The 16,229-nt window shown below is 38.3% G+C and overlaps 1 protein-coding gene across 3 annotated transcripts; it reads right to left on the reverse strand.

Moving 5' to 3' along the window:
* Window positions 1–332: 332 nt before the first annotated feature.
* On the reverse strand, window positions 333–14,651 carry LOC122009847. 3 transcript variants are annotated; one of them, XM_042566152.1, is made up of 4 exons: window positions 14,468–14,651; window positions 14,080–14,393; window positions 13,258–14,001; window positions 333–3,137 (listed from the first exon to the last, which is right to left on the reverse strand). In XM_042566152.1, the coding sequence occupies exons 2-4, from the start codon at window positions 14,291–14,293 to the stop codon at window positions 715–717; spliced, it is 3,381 nt and encodes a 1,126-aa protein (XP_042422086.1). In that variant the 5' UTR covers window positions 14,294–14,393; window positions 14,468–14,651; the 3' UTR covers window positions 333–714. The 3 variants fall into 3 exon arrangements, with proteins under 3 accessions (XP_042422086.1, XP_042422085.1, XP_042422087.1); XM_042566151.1 differs by having other exon boundaries at window positions 14,080–14,408; XM_042566153.1 differs by having other exon boundaries at window positions 333–974; window positions 1,083–3,137; window positions 14,080–14,651.
* Between the last annotated feature and the right edge of the window lie 1,578 nt (window positions 14,652–16,229).

Here is a 16,229-nt window from a genome sequence, read left to right on the forward strand (position 1 = left end):
TTTCAAGATTTGGTATTTGATAACTAACAAACATTAAACCTATATAGATATAGATATATAAAGATATTTCAAGATTTGGAATTTGATAACTTGGATGAGAAAAGGATAATAACACCGTTTGAATCTTTAGAATTTAATTCTATTAATTTGTAATATTAAAATTATGATTTTCTAATAGACCAAGTAAAACTAATTTTAAAATTAAAAATACGAGGTTAAAATAATTTTCAAACTAAAAGCATATAATTCTCGTGATTAAAAGATGTGAAAAATATTATATCTATTAGTCATGTGATTAAACATTTCTAAATAAGCTCTGAAGAAGACGTCTCTAATTTCGCTAATCATATAAACTAACTAAATAAGTCATAAAGCCAACCCTTGAATATACAACTAACTAAATAAAAACTCATCAAGCTTATATGATTGATTCAAGACAACTCCTTCACGAATAAGCACCTTTTTTTAAGACGAGAAAAACTGCACTCTGTTTGCTGAGGTGAAATTTTTACCGTTTGACGAGATTTGCAGAGGCAAACCAGCTGAATCATCCATTATTAAGAATCTCTAATGTTTTGTATAAGTCCAGAAGCTAAGCTAATAATCAAACACACCAGCGTTGAGCATTGCCTGCATTAACTAATTCAGGACGCGACGAGGAGAGCATGACCTCGTTACTTCATGGCTGACTGCACCACGACGCTTCCCTCCCTCCTACAGCGGGTGGTATGGAACGTACCCTAGCGACGATTTGATACTGCTCACAATGTCGCTGCACCTAACCATAAGGCTCAGCATTTGGTTCGCCAACTCCTTGTTCACCATGGGTCTACCCTCCCCCTCGCCATACTGTCTATAATTATGCGTCTGGGGATCGGCAGATCGAGGCCCACGAAGGGAAGACGGCGGCGGCGGGGGCACACGATCCATCGCCACCCGGTTCACTGGAGGCAGTCCGAAGGAAGCAGATGAAGCTGGAGTCACCGGCGGTGGGGGTATATAAGGGGAGTTATCAATAGTCCTTGAAGGATAGGAATGAAGCGCCGATAGCGGCAGCGGCGGTGGTGGAGGAAGAAAAGCACCTGATTTTGTAGTGTTATTGATGACGGATTCTAGAGGAAGGGAGAAGGGGGGTGGTTCAGCATCGCTACGACTATAGCTGCTTCCTGCAACAGCCGGCGACATTCCTGGCTTCCCGTCCACATTGTCCAACATGAATTTTACACGGGGCGTCTCTCTGCTGCTGCTGCTGATGGTGGTGGTAGGGCCAGCATCGTCACCAGGCTTCTTCAGAATGGATTTGAGCAGCCCTGGCTTGTGGTTTGGATTTAGCAACAGCCTCAACGAGGTGGTTGGGTTGCTCCCGGGTCGGAATTGGACACCTTCAGCTTGTCGCGACTCCAGCTTCTTCCCACCGGCATCAGCGGACGGTTCCTGGGACTGTGTGTCAGCGTCGCGGAGATAGAAGTGTCCCTTAACCTGGCCGAACATTTTGTTGGCGCGGGCGTACTTGAGGGCGGCCTCTGCGTCGGGCTTGAACTTGTACACCACCTTGCAGGTGTAGGATTTCCAGTACACGCGAGTGTCGGGGAGCTCGAGCGGCCCGAAGCGGGTGAACCTCGCTTTCAAGGAGGCGATGGATGGAAGCGTCGTCCGAGGTGGGAACTTCATCACGAGAGTAGTCGGACAGGGAACTCGAGGCGGGGGAGGTTCTTGCTTCTTGACGGGCTCCATTGTTTTGGCATTGCTAGGTTTCGCTGTCACACTATGCATTGCGGCTACTGCAGGCATCGTCGTCGTGGAGGCGCTGCCTGCGTCCTTCAGGTTGCGCTTCTTACTGATCGACGATTTCTTTTCAATGGTCAAAGCCTTGACTTTGTTTACTTTTGTCTGCCTCTTTGCGCTCATATCCTCTTCTCGATCAGATGGAGTGCGTTTCCGTCCTGCCACAACAGGATCGTCGGACCTAAATCCGGCTTTTGGTGGCTTCGCAGAGGCAGTTGGCTCCTTGCCCTCCATAGCTGTCTTCACTGGAGTAATCTCCGCGGTCCCACCAACAGACTCCTGCTGCGACCTAGGAGGTTTGGGAGCTTGGACCTCCACGGCGTCATCCTCGCTGGAGAGAGAAAGAGCCAAGCTTTTCTGGTAGACCATCGACCGGAACTTGAGGAAGACATGCAGCGCAACCCCCGAGGCGTCGCGCTCAATTCCGTAAAAAGGATCGAGTGCTAGTTCATGCAGGTCGGCTACCAGCTCTGGTAGCTGCTGACTGCGGGAGTTCAAGTCAATCTTGGGGCGTTGAAAGGAGAAGGGAAAGGAGGTCGCTCGCGCGACTGCATCCGCTCTCTTGGATTGCTCCGGCCCAATGCTATTTAATCTGGACGCTAATTTCCTATAAGGATCGTCATCTTTCGCCATCCTAGCATGATCTGGTAGCAAGCCGGATTCGGTGCTCTGTTCCTTGTGCTTCTTTTTTATCTTCTTCTTGGCATTTCTGGCAAGATCGGTTGGGTCGGAACTACCATCCACGCGCAGGCGCTTTTTGATCTTCTTCTTCACCTTTGGGATTCCATCGACGACAATAATGTCATTGGGCCGGGCCAACAAGATCTCTTCTTTAGCATCGGCAACTATGCCAGAGACAGCAGGGTCTAGTTTCCTGAACTCAATCACGCTCATCTGCGGCGTCTTTCGAGGACTAATAGCAACGGGAATATCCACCCCCAATGGGGCCGATCTTTGTTCTGAGATGACTAGTCCCTGTTCGAGCAGGTTTGGGGAGGTTTGCGGCAGCTTGTCGTCGATGAAAACGGAAGGAGCTCTCTTCTGGAGCACGTAGTCACCGTGAACCGAGGCATCCTGGAAGGCGAGACTTGGTTGGGTGGGGGGTTGCTGAGTTGTGGGGAAGAGATTGTAGAAATTGCCGTAGGGCTGGGTAGGAGAGGTGAAGTCCGGCAAAGGAGGGCCGGCGATCGTAGCAGTGGTAGAAAATTGTTCATCTCTCCGCTTCAGCACGTATTTGTTCTTCTTCGCAGATGGAGATTTGGACACTTTGGGACCAGAAGCGAGCTTAGGGGCGGAGCTTTTCTTTGGGCGGAGGGGCTCAGGCATCACGAGCTGACCGCTCAAAGGCGCCGCTGAGCAAGAAAAGGAAAACAACAAATAAGACATCATCAATACCACCGGTTCAGTTGGTTTGGTTATCGATAAACAAAAAATTAGAAACAATAGATTACTAATAAATTGACAGAGCGCTTCTGCAAGTAAATAAACTATATCCTCGCCCGTTAATAAACAGAGCAATAATAAATGGTTTAGTCATGCCAGGTACATTAAATGGTTCAATTAAAATAAAAATAAAAATAATAAACAAAGTTTGACGTCTAAATCTATATAAAGACCAGGATAATATCTAAATAACTTATTTTGCGTTCATACTTGTCCTCAAATTAATTAGAAGGCCACAGTCAACTTCTAATAGCATCATGGCCTACCACGTGTTAAGAAATGCGAGTGAGGACCGGCCCCCTTATTCGATACTTTGTTGATTTTTTTTAAATTATTTATTCAAAAAATTAAATGAATGGAAGAGGTTGGCTTTCCAAATTCCGGAGCGGCCGGGCGTCACTGCGTCCTGCCGGTTATTATATTAAATAACTTATGCGAAAGACGAATCGTGCCAATGACGCAGGAAAACACGCCACAACACCTATCGAACACCAAGCCAGCATACCGAAACTCACGACAAAACAGCAACCCTGAACACCACATACTTTCCTGCCTTCGAATGAAACATCAACCTCGTGTCAAAAAGTTTGTGTTTCATCCGAAGGCAGGAAAGTATCTTCTAACACATCTTCGGATCTTATCCAATGCAGCTACGATATTTAAAACCCTAAGAAAAACACATATCCTCGGGTAGTGATGGGCTCGCTAATTGGTGATTACAGTCCTAATCCACCGTCAGATTACGTCATATAAAACCATAAAGAAATTTCAATGCTGCTGCTACAATATCGTAGAAACTAATTATGTCTGCAAAATTGTAATTAATGCTTCTAACGGAGAAAAGCTGAAAAAGATCATCCAATCTTTCAACGTGGGGCCACTATGCACTTAGGCAATCTCTAAAGCAAAAGCGCATCTAAAGTCAAGAAACAATAATCAATGCTCAACTCGATCCAAACCACTAATGTCGCTTATGCCTTTTTGTAATTATACTACTCATAGAATCACCAAACAGAACTACTTGGCTCAGAACTCCACCTCATTCTGAGACCAGTAATTTAATGGCAAAGCATCCCGGAATTATCCCATATCAGGATCAACTCGGCCATCATCCATGTTTATGATCATACAAGTTACTGTGTCGACAGTAAAAGTAGGCCAAATCGTAATAAGTGTTTGTTTTTATCCTTCACAGGAAAACATGATGGCAATGGCATCTTACCAACTAGTACGACTCGATACTTTTTTTCTCCAGAACTATGATCATGTTTCATGCCTTGAAAAGTTGGGAACCATATTTCGACCATGTAATATATGTGCTGATCATTTGTATCCCTTTCAGCTTTCAAAGAGATGTAGGAAAAGGCAAAATACTAAGGATATATGGTCAAACATTGGGAGATGGGAAACTTTTATTCACACTATATCAGCTCGATAAATTCTCATCAGCAGTCTAACAGCGCTTACTAAAAAGCAAAAGGAAAAAAAAAACTTACGGGTGATTCCAGATCCCAATCTATACTAGCTCCTAATCCTAGATTCAAGATTTGTTAATCTTGTCCAGGTATTCATAAATTTCAATGCACTTGGTTTACAACGTGTCAAATTAAGACGGAATAGAATCTTTATGCTTTGATCAAAGAATAGTGAATCAGTTATCCCAGGTCTCATGAAATGTCAAAAACATACGTGCTAAACTTTCATAAATCTTGGTCTATAATAGGAAATGGATCCGACTAAGTGACGTACACATGATTTGTTTTCCTTGCAGATGTGAGGAGCTCTTCTCTGAGAACCAGCAAATCTAATTTATGTATCTATAGAGGGTAGAAACCAAGTTGCACAAATCAAAGAGGAAAGAGCTGTTTTGATGACGAAATCTCAGCATTTACAATGTCAGTGAAACAGAAATGATTTAAGATAATCTTTCATATTTTCAAAAAACATCTGTAGAAAAAAATGATTCAAGGGAAGAATCATCAAGAAACTATAATAAACTAAACCTGGCGGTCTAACAAAGGGAAGAATAATAATCGTGTAGAGTCAAAGCAGTCAATGCACCCAAGAACATGGATTGATCAATAACTTTTGGTTAAACGGTCGGCATTACATGAAAACATGTTTACAAAAGATAAGAAACCAAGCATCAAACACTCCTTTAGGCTGAAAATTATTTAAAAGGCATTCTAGTTTCCCTCTACAATTTTGCATACTTATGATTGTTTCAATCTCCAAAATCCTTGTTTGAAACCACAAGCATCGAAATTGCACAGCTAATCTTCAGGATAGAAGCTTAAAAAGCATTTAAGTTTGATGTTAAGAACCAGCCAACAAATATTAGAAAGAGAAATACGAAACAAAAATCCAACAAAGAGAGAGAGAGAGAACATCCATGAAAAAATTGGAAAAGTAAATAATAATCAAACAGTGGGAAAATTCAAAAAGAAAAAGAAACAGTATATTAGCCCAGGGGTGCCAAACCACAACATTGAGTAATTATTGATCCCATGGAATCAGTTACCACAATGAAGGCAAGAAAAGGAGTAATGTTCTCATCTCAATAAGTAAAATAAGAAATATTGTATGAGTAGACCTGGATGGAAAAAGGCATGCCAAAACAATTAGGGCACAAACCAGAACGCATTTTTGATGTGCAACTTCCTTTATATAATAGCACTAGATGCTAGGTTTTTGTTTTTGGAGGTTACAATTGTTGGTGCGGTTAGCATTAACGATTTAACCTAAGTTTTGATAAATGACAAATCAGGTTAAGTTAGTTTGTTGTTGTCTGACACTTTGATCAAGTGTGTAGGAGAAGTCCAGACAGGTCGACGGGCTGACCGGATGTCTGGCACGAAGCCCAGCTAGGTCGACGGGCTGGCCGGATAGCTGGCGAGAAGACCAAGCGGGTCGACGGGCTAACCGGACGCTTGGCGAGAAGTCCAGCTAGGTCGACGGGCTGACCGGATAACTGGCACGAAGTCCAGACTGGTCGACGGGCTGATCGGACGTCTGGCGGGTAAGTGAGGTAAGTCACTGGAGGGGAGTGAATGCGAGGACGCATTACCGGGAAGGGAACATTAGGCGTCGATCCGGCTTAGATCCATTTCGGATATCTAAGTCGAGATCGTGACTAGATTCCGGTCTCGGAAAGACGGAATCTAAGTCATACTCTTTTTCTATTACTTTGTTGAACTTTAACTGTGTTAACAATCTGTTTTACAGGATATATATTTGCCTCGGACTAACTCTATTTTGCAGGAAGAGTTCCTGGAAATAGGAGGTCCGGGCGCCCGGAAGGGATCCGGGCGCCCGGAGGTAAGTTTTATCCAAACTCGCGCGTCGCCACGTGGAGCTTGCTGGTTAGACCTGTCACGTCCCACCAGGGCGCCCGGAAGGGATCCGGGGCACCCCGAGCCTCATATAAAAGAAGGGTCAGAGGGGAGCTTCAACACAACAACGAAAAGAAAGTCTTCTACTGCCTGCTCTACTGCTTTGCGCTTCTGCGACGCTAACAAAGCTCCGACAATACGCTCCTTTCTTTTTATTAAATTCTTGTCGGTATTTGTTTTAACTTTCATTAGCATTCATTGTACTGTTTTTGTAATCATTATTTCGAATTGCTAGTGAATTGCCCAACGAAAGCACTCACGGAGTACGGGCCTTCGAGTAGGAGTCGTCACAGGCTCCGAACGAAGTAAAAATTACTGTGTCTATTGTTTTTTAATTCCGCTGCGTTTAACTCTTTTTAACACTATTTTTCGAATCGATATTCACCCCCCCCTCTATCGACGTTTCACGATCCAACAAATGATATCAGAGCAGGTACTGCTCTGATTTGGTGCAACCACCAATAAAGCAAAGGGGGGTCGTTTTAAAAAAAAATAAAAAAAAAAATTAGATATTATTTGTCTTTTAAATAAAACCTTACGCCTTTCGTTTTTTCCCTCCAAAACGGTTTTTGAAAAATACATCGCCATCTTTTCACCATTGTTTAGTATTTAAAAAATATTACATTTTCAAAATTTTGAAATAATATTTTTTTAAATATTTTATTAATATTTTATTAATATTTTTTTCCGAAATAGTGAAATATTATTTTTTTCAGCACTGCTAATCCAAGACCAAGTCTTGGGAATTTTTTTTCTCTATTTCTCTGTATGCAAGAATAATGACTCTTCAAGAAGGACGGAACCCCCACGAACCACCACCATACGATCAAGACTTCAACTACCGGAAGCGATTAATGGAATGCTTCTTAGGAAGCGTAGACATCGATTATTTGCTAATTTTGAGGAAACCTTCTCAAAACTCGGAACTGAACAAAAAGGTAAGTAACATTATTTGTAATGTTTTACCTAACAATATTTTATGTAGATTAGAAAAGTACAAAGATGCACATGAGCTTTGGACCCAATTGATCAAACTTCACAAGGAGCCGATGGAGCTCGAGGATCAAGTAAAAATCGAATCCGAACTTGGTTAGATCCAGTCGAAAAGTTTACTGAATTAGGGGTTGCGCTCAAGGTTAGTGATATTTACCAAAATACCCCTGCTAATAGTAGTTTAAAAAATATGAGCATTGATCTGGTTATTTCTGAAAATATATGTGAAAATAAGGTAGTTGACAATAATTACAAAAATACCCCTAGGATATTATCTGATAAAACAAAACCAATTAATTTAAAAAATTCAAACTTGAACCTAAACAAATCTGAAAACTCAAATGATAGAGATGACAAGGTCAATATTGATCTAGATAAAATTAATAAATTATTTAATAATCTAGGCAATATTAATCTAGAAAATCCTATAGAAACCCAAGATAATTTAATTAATAAAAAATTAAATTTTAATGATAAGAATAATCTAATAAATTCCACTAATTATATCAACTTAAAAAATAAAGAAAATATAAGAATAAAATCAAACACTTTGATAAAATCAAAACTAAATTTAACAAAATTAAAATTAAATGTTAAAAATAACATATTAAATAAAGATAATCTGAAAAATTCAAAATTAACAATTAATAAAAGGTTAAAAGATAAATCTTTAAGGAAATATAATTCAAACAATTTAATTAATTCAAATTTAAAAATGAATAAAAACTTAAACTTTAAAAATAAGCTATTAAAGAAAGATAATTCAATTAACCTAATAAAAGTGAAATTGAAAGAAAATTTAAATATTAAATACATTCTCTTAAAGAAAGATAATTTGACTAATTTAATTAATTCAAAATTAAAAACTTGAATCTAAATTACAAATTAAACATTAAATTTTAACCAAAACTTAACTATAATAAACTCAGAACTAAAAACTAAATTAATGGCTAATAATTCAGGGGGAGGCTCCAGAATAGATGGCACCTCCAAAACTAACCTACCCGACAGGGTAACCCTAACCAACCTACCCGACAGGGTAATTAGGACTAGTTAAAGAGGGTTCAAGTTTAACTTGAATCATGGTACTGGTGAAGTTTTTTGATGATAGTACATTGGGAAAGCTTGGACATCGCATGTCTAGAAAGATATGGCTTCAATCTGGTGCATTTGGCCAAGTGGAACCGACCGAAGCTACCTTTAAATGGATCCTAACTAATTAGACCAAGGTTTAGTACTAAGCTCCGTGGATAGGACTATTCGGAAAACCTCGAAAGGTTGGTTACTTCTAATGACGTCCAAGTGACTCACCAAGCTTAGAAGTTTATCCGAAAAATGTCTATTTGTTGAGACCAAAGCTAAACCTGAATCTAACACAAGTTAAACCAAACTCTGTAATTAAATCTAATTCTTCTCACAAAATTATAGGATTCCCTAATTGATAATCTAGATCGGGTGAGATGAATAAAGATTAAATTAATTAATTTTCAAACTAAATTAAAATTAATTAAAATTAAATTTTGAATTTCAAATTAAAATTATATTTCGAATTTCAAATTAAATTAAATTTAATTAAAATTAAAATTTGAATTTCAAATTAAAATTAAATTTCAAATTAAATTAAAATTAAATTTTGAATTTCAAATTAAATTAAAATTAATTAAAATTAAATTTTGAATTTCAAATTAAAATTAATTTTCGAATTTCAAATTAAATTTCGAATTTCAAATTAAATTAAAATTAAAATTAAATTAAATTAAATTAACATTAAATTAAAATTAAATTTTTTAAAAATCTATTTTAAAAATTAAACTTAATTTTTTTAAATTAAAAATTTATTTTAAAACTTAATTTTTTTTAACTTAAAAATTTATTTTAAAAATTAAACTTAATTTTTTTTAACTTAAAAATTTATTTTAATCTAAAAATTATTTTAAATTAAAAATTTATTTTAACCTAAAAATTATTTTAACTTTTTTATTTTTTAAAACTTTAAAAAAAAATTTCTTTTAAAAACTATTTAAAAAAAAAATCTTTAAAAACTTATTTTAAAAATTCTTTAAAAATTATTTTAAAAACTCTTTAAAAAACTCTTTTAAAAATTCTTTAAAAACTCTTTTAAAAATTCATTAAAAACTCTTTAAAAACTTATTTTAAAAATTCTTTAAAAACTCTTTTAAAAATTCTTTAAAAACTCTTTAAAAACTTATTTTAAAAATTCTTTAAAAACTCTTTTAAAAATTCTTTAAAAACTATTTTAAAAATTCTTTAAAAACTATTTTAAAATTCTTTTAAAAAAAAATTCATTTAAAAATTTATTTAAAAACTCTTTTAAAAATTATTTTAAAAATCTTTTGAAAATTATTTTAAAAACTCATTTAAAAATTATTTTAAAAATTCATTTAAAAAATTATTTAAAAAATAAAATTTAAATTAATAAATAAATAAAAATAATAATAATAATTATAACTAACACTTTCATTGACCAACTCAATCAAGTAATATGAAATTTAAATTATTTCACTAAGTATTAAATTATTAAATCAAGTAAAAACTAATCAATAAATTATTGATAATGCTTAACTGTTATTGATTTAATAAAGTTTGTCTTATTAAACCTTAAATTGAAGCTTAAGCGTCTGAATCTAATATTAATTATTGATTAATCAAATTCAAATAAACAATTATATCCAGGATACAGAGATAAATATGTAAATAATATAAGTGTTACCAAATCCCCTAGAACACTTAGGTAGACAAATGTGTTAGGGCTTGAAATTTAACACACTCAAACCTTAGCATTATATTAAGGGGGAGTAATAAATAAGGAGGATTAATAAATTAAAGGAGTATCAAATTAAGGGGTAGGTTTATTTTTTAATTATCTCCTTAAGTGTTATTTTTTAATCTTCTCTTTAAAATCTCTCTAGAAAATTTTACCTCAATTTAAAAAAAAAAAAAATCTACTTTAAATATTTTTAGCAAATATTTTCAAAATTTAATGTCAGGGGGAGAAATAAAATTAATTCAGTTTTTCAAATTGAATTTTAAAACTTAAATTTGAAAATCAAAGTTTAAAAACAACTTGTTTAAAATTGTGAAATTTTTTTCACAAACTTTTTATCCTTTTTACTTAGTCTTTGAAAACTGAACTTTTCAAGTATTTTAAACCATGGTTTTGAAACTAGTACTCTTGAACCTTGAAAATTTGATTTTGGAAAACGAATTTTACAAAAACATTTTGAAAATATGATCTTACTTTTACCAAACTCCTTTGAAAACTAAAAGTAAAGTTTAAATTTAATTTAACTTTACTTTGAAAATTATCCTGAATCTAATTCTTAAAATTTGATTTTACTTAATTTTGACAATTTGATTTGAAAGTTAAAATTTTACAAAAATTAGTTTTAAAAATTGCTTTGTTATTGAAAATTGTGGAAATTAGATTTTTCAAAACTTAAGTTTACAAACTAAGCTTCTCAAAATCATTTTCCTTAATTTTGAAAATTGAATCTTTTACAAACTTAGTGTTGAAAAATAAATTTCAATCGGTTTTGAAAAATATATTTTTTCAAACTTAGTTTTGGAATTTTGATTTTGAAAACTTATGTTTGAAACCTTGAATTTTTAACTTTGACCTTAAAACCTATACTTAAAAAAAAAAATAGTTATCTTTCAAGACTTGTTTTTTTCTCAAAGATTTAAGAAATAAAAACAAAATAATCTATGTTTTAAACTCCCCCAGATTAACTTGACATTATTTCTTACTTTGTCTGAAGTCTATGTTTATGCCTACTTAATCCATGCTTATTTTTGATGAATGCCAAAGGGGGAGGGTTAGATGGTTAAGTTAGCTAAACCAATTTGAAAATACAAACTAACCTTTAAAACCACATAAATGCATGTTGTTTCTTGCATATGTTTTCACTAACTTAACCAGGTTGTCATTCCATCAAAAAGGGGGAGATTATTGGTGCGGTTAGCATTAACGATTTAACCTAGGTTTTGATGAATGACAAATCAGGTTAAGTTAGTTTGTTGTTGTCTGACACTTTGATCAAGTGTGTAAGAGAAGTCCAGACAGGTCGACGGGCTGACCGGATGTCTGGCACGAAGCCCAGCTAGGTCGACGGGCTGACCGGATAGCTGGCGAGAAGACCAAGCGGGTCGACGGGCTGACCGGACGCTTGGCGAGAAGTCCAGCTAGGTCGACGGGCTGACCGGATAACTGGCACGAAGTCCAGACTGGTCGACGGGCTGACCGGACGTCTGGCAGGTAAGTGAGGTAAGTCACTGGAGGGGAGTGACTGCGAGGACGCGTTCCCGGGAAGGGAACATTAGGCGTCGATCCGGCTTAGATCCATTTCGGATATCTAAGTCGAGATCATGACTAGATTCCGGTCTCAGAAAGACGAAATCTAAGTCATACTCTTTTTCTATTACTTTGTTGAACTTTAACTGCGCTAACAATCTGTTTTACAGGATATATATTTGCCTCGGACTAACTCTATTTTGCAGGAGAAGGAGTTCCTGGAAATAGGAGGTTCGGGCGCCCGGAAGGGATCCGGGCGCCCGGAGGTCCAAGCGCCCGGAAGGGATCCGGGCGCCCGGAGGTCCAAGCGCCCGGAAGGGATCCGGGCGGCCGGAGGTAAGTTTTATCCAAACTCACGCGTCACCACGTGGAGCTTGCTTGTTGGACCTGCCACGTCCCACCAGGGCGCCCGGAAGGGATTCGGGGCGCCCCGAGCCTCATATAAAAGAAGGGTCAGAGGAGAGCTTCAACACAACAATGAAAAGAAAGTCTTCTACTGCCTGCTCTACTGCTATGTGCTTCTGCGACGCTAACAAAGTTCCGACAATACGCTCCTTCCTTTTTATTAAATTCTTGTCGGTATTTGTTTTAACTTTCATTAGCATTCATTGTACTATTTTTGTAATCATTATTTCGAATTGCTAGTGAATAGCCAACGAAAGTACTCACGGAGTACGGGCCTTCGAGTAGGAGTCGTCACAGACTCCGAACGAAGTAAAAATTACTGTGTCTATTGTTTTTTAATTCCGCTGCGTTTAACTCTTTCTAACACTATTTTTCGAATCGATATTCACCCCCCCCCCCCTCTATCGACGTTTCACGATCCAACAACAATGAGATGTTAGACTCTGAAGAGTGAAAGTTCCTGATTGGTATTATGTTATTTATTCAAAATTTCTTACGATGCCTTCATCACCAATGAGTTCAAAATAATGTATGATAAAATTTTCTCCATTTATTTTTTCTTCTTCAAAGGTAAGAGTATCATAGAGCCAACATTTCTGTCCTACCATGCAGTCATCAATTTCACTCCAACTCTACCACTTTTCCAAACATATTATGATGTTATATCACCACAACTGCTAAGTTGCATGTGAACATATGCCTGGTCAATAACCATGAGAGGATAATAATGAAATTAAAGAGACATCCATGACATGCACAACATCTTCTTAATGCAAACCATGGCCAGGAACGAAGCACATAAATTAATTGGTTTATAGAAGATCAATTGTACCAGTAGCATGCAAAAATACAAATCTAAATACAAATCATATCCATGTGATAACCGCCTAAAAGCAGGGTAAAAAAAATGCATGCAATGATTAATACCTCGGCGGGCAAATCTCTCAGGATGATCCGACATAGCCCCAGTCAAAGGAGGTGGTCGTACCGGCTCTACACCAAATGCTTGGGCATATGTCTCGTCAAACTCTTCGAAGACAGAACATCTGTAAGCAAGCATCTTCGCCGCGTTCTTAATCCGATCTATAGCAGGAACAATGTCTTCAAGTGGACACAAGGCCAACTGCTTCAAAAAGGAGAGAGATTGATCAGGTACAAAGTTTTTCCGAGCATCCTCAATCTGTTTTGAAGAGTAAATGCCCCAAGGCTCGAATCCAGGGACATCAACATCGAAATATCCTGGGACACGTGCTGAACCAAAGTTGTATTTATTCCGGCAGTAGCAAGCAAGGCCAAGAGCTTCCCTGCGGCTTGCTTCATCGGTTGCCTCTTCAACTGCCTTGACAAATGGTCTCAAGGCCGTCTGTTTAGACTTCTCCTCGTAGTGGGAGTCAAATGGGACGAGCTCAGAAGGGTCAAACCATCCATAGCTGCTATCCCCAAAGAAGGCTACCAAAACATGGACATCTCTTCTTGTTCTTCTAACAGATGACGAAGCAAAAGCCTCATTGAACAAGTAACCAGGCCACCAAGGGTGTGATTTCACCTTCCCCCACACCATGTCTCCCAGTTCAAAACCATTCATCCAGTTTCCAACTGCCCTATGGAAAACCCTCGCTCCATCTGAAACAACCTCCTCAGAAACACTGTCATCGTCGAAATCCGTACTTTCTGCGACAGGAAACTCTGCTACGTCATGTCCAGGGAGAAATCCCTTTCCTAACCTAACATGAGATTCAGAAATAATACCTGGACCGTTCACTTCGTCTCCTTGAGCGTCCTTGGAAGATCCAGAGAAACCAGCCTCCGTACGGTCCAAAAGCATACCATCAACCTCTTCGTTAAACTCCACAGATTCGAGCTCCTTGAAAACCTTAGATCCAACATATCCGCGTCCAAAACCATGTCCATCAGCCGCTGCCTCCTCGCCGTCTACCGGTCGTTGCGAGCTGCCAACCTCCATGTAAGGATTGGAGATAGCACGGCCGAACTTGCCTTCGTCCGCGACGAAGGTCACCGCAAAAGCAAGGAAGGGGCAAATAACACTAACCCAAGGCGTAGATCTGGAAGAGCACGCCCTGCATGGAGGTCAGAAACATCAAGAATCGAGCGATCGACAGGGGCAAATAACACTAACCCAAGGCGTAGATCTGGAAGAGCACGCCCTGCATGGAGGTCAGAAACATCAAGAATCGAACGCCATGAAAAGGTGGAGGCGAGAGGAAACCCCTAGAACGCGAAACGAAGGCGCTATTGGGAAAGCGAGTCGCCGGCTAAGACGAGCGTTCGCATTGTTGATGTGAACTTGACCAGGGTGGGAATCATTGAATGATCCGGAAATGAGCAGGTGCGGTGTGACCATCGGACGGTGATAAGGCAGCCACTGGACCCATCTCAACGGCTATTCGGCCTCTTCAGCGGATGCTGTTTTATCATTTTTTGCACGCTCGCGGCACATGAGATCAATATTGTTTCTATGTGGTATGTTTGACAATTGTTTGATAACTGGAAAAAGAATGGTGCAGTCGATTATTTTTACCGTTTACCAAATATTTAAGGGTTAAATTTATTTTTAATAAATTAACAGATAATTTTTTTAATCTAAGATTGTACTATAAATATGATCCTGTCCGAACCAAGAGTCAACGGACGCTGGGCACGTGGCGCTCTCTGCTGGATCTTCGAGTGCTCCGGCGAACCTGCAACAAACCGGGCCGGGAGAGGTTCCCGGCGACGGTCCTCCGACGCTCAAGTCAGGTAGGCTATGGAGAAAGTGGCTGCCAAATCTGTATCATGCGTACCTTTGGCGAAGTAATAGCCTCTTTATATAGGACGGAGAAAGAATTGATGCACGCCCATCGAGATGCGTACGTGTCAGCAACCCATACCACGGTATGCACTTGTCAGAGAGCTTACCTGATCCCATACTGCTACAGTGAGAGAATGTTCTTTGATGGGACGGCAGGACCCCCGTTGTCAGGCTAGAAGTATGGTATAGCCATACGACTTGACGGCTGTCAGAAAATGTTCCCATCTTTTACCCACCACCTGTCTGGGGAGCCCGGCCCACCGGGAGGGCGGTGAAAGTCCGGACGCGGTGAAAGTCGTCCGGACGGCCCTGATTCTTTGCGCCGTCCGGGGGGTGCTTCCTTCCGCTCGGTCATTGTGCACTGCTTCATTTGAGCGTCGGAACCCTGGTCCCTACCAGGGTGTCTTTTTACTATCAGATTTCCCTTTTTTCCGAGTCCGGTCGGCTCGCCCCTTTCGGGTGAGCCACTGGACCCTTTGACCTCCCCTCAGCGTTGACTCCTTGTGGGGTTCCGGCTTTTTACCGCCGGATCAAAATATTTTCTGATTTACACTGAAAACTTTTAAAGAATTAAATCAGTCATTTTTAAAATTAATCGACATAAGTCAAATACATTGTATCATCTAAGAAAATACATAATCTTTAATTTGAGCTAATGATGATTCATTGGATCCCAATTTGAGCTAATGATGATTCATTGGATCCCAATCCCATATGTAATGTTATTGTAGATGAATATATAAGGATTATTTATGCAACAGATGTAATACCCATAAAATTATTTCCCTCAGTTATACAGATACCTAAATTGGAACTAAAACCTTTTCCTGATAATTTGAATAAGAATGAACAAAGCTAGATATTATTGCCCAGAACCTTCAACCTAATTAGGAGAAGAAACTATTGGGTCTTTTGAGGTAATATCAGAAAGTTATTAGATCACACATGTAGATATATCCAATATTAGACCTTCTACTAACATACACAGAATACTACTCAAAAATGATGCTAAATAAGTAAGGTAGCCACAAAAAACTCAACCCATTAATTTTGGATGTCGTGAAAAAGGAGATGATAAAACTTTTACAAG

Source organism: Zingiber officinale, chromosome 8A (genome assembly GCF_018446385.1).
Source record: "Zingiber officinale cultivar Zhangliang chromosome 8A, Zo_v1.1, whole genome shotgun sequence".
Taxonomy (NCBI): domain Eukaryota; kingdom Viridiplantae; phylum Streptophyta; class Magnoliopsida; order Zingiberales; family Zingiberaceae; genus Zingiber; species Zingiber officinale.